The sequence below is a fragment of the Neopsephotus bourkii genome, unplaced genomic scaffold, assembly GCF_033783945.1.
Source record: "Neopsephotus bourkii isolate Nb327-2 ecotype Australia unplaced genomic scaffold, CSIRO-AGI_Nbou_v1 NB_1037, whole genome shotgun sequence".
Classification (NCBI taxonomy): domain Eukaryota; kingdom Metazoa; phylum Chordata; class Aves; order Psittaciformes; family Psittacidae; genus Neopsephotus; species Neopsephotus bourkii.
The window spans coordinates 3,199,390-3,201,928 of record NW_026901526.1 but is presented as its reverse complement, the minus strand read 5'-3'; the positions used below and the strand labels follow the sequence as shown (position 1 = coordinate 3,201,928).

General features: G+C 64.2%; 1 protein-coding gene across 1 annotated transcript; it reads left to right on the top strand.

Annotated features, from left to right (window-relative positions):
• The first annotated feature begins 221 nt into the window (after positions 1-221).
• Positions 222-1,367, top strand: ATOH1 (atonal bHLH transcription factor 1). The gene has a single exon (XM_061360979.1). It carries the CDS (start codon positions 222-224, stop codon positions 1,101-1,103), a length of 882 nt encoding a protein of 293 aa, XP_061216963.1. The 3' UTR covers positions 1,104-1,367.
• The last annotated feature ends 1,172 nt before the right edge of the window (positions 1,368-2,539 follow it).

Here is a 2,539-nt window from a genome sequence, read left to right as displayed (position 1 = left end):
GGAGGGGTGGGGCGCGAGGGAGGAGAAAGGGGGGGGTGACGGGGGGACGCGGGGGGCGGGGGGGGACCCCGGCGCGTGCCGCTCCTTAAAGGGGGGCGCGGCGCCCGGCCGACACCGGAGACGTCGGGGCGCCACGCGCGAGGCGGGCTGCCACGCCGCGAGCCGCCCCCGCTACTCCCCCCCCCGCCCCGCATGTGCGCGCGGCGCCCGCGCTGAGAGCCATGAGCCTGCCGCGGGGCGCGTGGGCCGAGGACGCGCGGGAGCGCGGGGCGCCAGAGCCGGCGTCGGTGCCGGAGCCCGGCGGGTGCGGGTTCGGCGCGGGGTGGCTGGGAGTGTGCTGCGCCGCGCGCCTGCCCGCCGCCTCGCCGCGCTACCTGCTGCCCGCCGCCGAGGAGGAGGAGGAGGACGCGGCCGAGCTGGTGCGCGGCGCGGCGCGGGGCGGCGGGAGCAGCCCCGGCGTGGCGCGCGGGGCAGCGGCGGCAGTGGGTGGTGGGCGGCCGCGGGGCGGCGGCGGACCCGGTCTGCGGGCGCAGGTGAGCGGCGTGCAGAAGCAGCGGCGGCTGGCGGCCAACGCGCGGGAGCGGCGGCGGATGCATGGGCTGAACCACGCTTTCGACCAGCTGCGCAATGTCATCCCCTCCTTCAACAACGACAAGAAGCTCTCCAAGTACGAGACGCTGCAGATGGCGCAGATCTACATCAGCGCCCTAGCCGAGCTGCTGCACAGCCCCGCAGGCACCCCTGACACCCCCGGCAAAGCCGAGCACCGTGGGGCTCCCTTCGAGCCGCCCTGCGCTGCCGGGGCCGGGCCGCCGCCGGCACCGCCGCCGGGGCAGCCCAGAGCCTCGCCTCCCGGGCACAGCAGGACTCGCTTTCCCCCGCCGCCGTCAGCGGGCGGGTACTCGGTGCAGCTCGACCCGCTGCACTTCCCCTCCTTTAGCGAGGGCGCCCTGATGGGACAGAGAGCCCCTTCCCCCGCCCTCCTCATGCCTCAACCCGGGCAGCAGCCGCAGGAGAGGAGCAAAACGTCACCCCGGTCCCACAGGAGCGACGGGGAGTTCTCGCCCCGCTCCCACTACAGCGACTCGGACGAGGCCAGCTAGGGCCGGGGCGCCGACCCCAGCACCTCCCGGGCGCCCCTCCGGGCACGGACTCCGCCGCGGGGTGGAGCGGCCATCCAGGAGGCATCGGCTGCCTTCGGGCACTGTGAGATGCTCCCGGCTTCTCCCTCCGCCGGCAGCTCCTGGGTTTGTCCGTCCAGGGAAGTGGCTGTTAGCGAGTGACTGTGCCCGCCCTGTCTGTCAGGGTTGGTTGGTTTTCTCGTTTTGTTTTCCTTTTTTGTTTCAAGTTTTAGTTACCACTTTTAAGGTTTCTTTTGCCTAGAAGTCGTTGCAGTTCCCTCCTGCCAACACGCCACCTTGCAGCGCGGAGCCTGGCTTGCACCGCCGGCGAGCAGGTGATGCTCAAGGAGAATTTAGTCTGGCCCCGCTGCCGCTGTCCGGCGGACGGCGATGTCGCCGTCCCCCTCCCTTCAGACAGTGGTCCTGCCCTGATTCGTATCGCTGTGGAAGCACATGCACACACACACACACAAATAACGCACCGTCGTGTCCTGAAAATAGCGGAGAAAAGATGGAATTTCCTTAGCGCACCACGTCGGCGTCTTTTGGGGGAAAACTCCGCGCAAGCACTTTATCAGCGGCTGGAGATGCGGTTTCAAGAGGACTGAATGACTGAATGCCAATCCGAGACCGATATTTAATTAAGCCACTTAATCCCAACCCTCTCTTAAAAACGAAAACAGTTTTGTCGTGTCAAACTTTCTTGTCCGTTTTACTTTGCTTTTGTGATAAATAGGAAACGTATTTATTATGGCGTGTTCGCTACTATTTCTGCTTCTCCTTAAAAAAAAAAAAAAAAAAAGCCAAAAAAAAAAATAACCTTTTCTACGACGAGAATCGTTATTTTCATTTTAGCAAAGCCAGCTGCCATTGTTTTATGTATTTTAATTTTTTTTTTTTTTTTTTTTTTTGAGATCAAATAAACGTGAAAATAAATTTAAAAACACAAAGCCAGTCTGCAATCTTCAGTCTTCATCTTTTCTGCACGCCCGAAGGTGGGCCGGTGTCAGAACCGGGGGAGATGCCCCGGGGCAGACTTGCCGCTCCGTCTCCGGGCAAAGGGGGCGTGGGGTCTGTGGCCCGCACTGCCGGGTAATCTCAATAAGTGCAGGGCTCGGGGCTCTGGGCTGTCTCCGCACCGTTGCCGCTCCGAGTCCTATCGTTCCCTTCTCCCCGCCCCTCCGCGGTCGGGACATGAGGCGGTCGCCTCACTGAGTCTTGTCTGTCCCGCGGGGGTCAGCGCAAGCCCTTGGAAAAGGCTTAGGAAAGCCGGCATGATTTGGGGGACACGCGAGCAGCGCGGTGGGTGCCGGAGGGAGCAGGATGTGGCCCCTGGGCTGTGGTTAAACCCCGGGGGGGTGGAGGTGGTGATGGTGATTCTTTGCCCAGCCTGCCCGTGGCACCGGACCCGGGGCTGA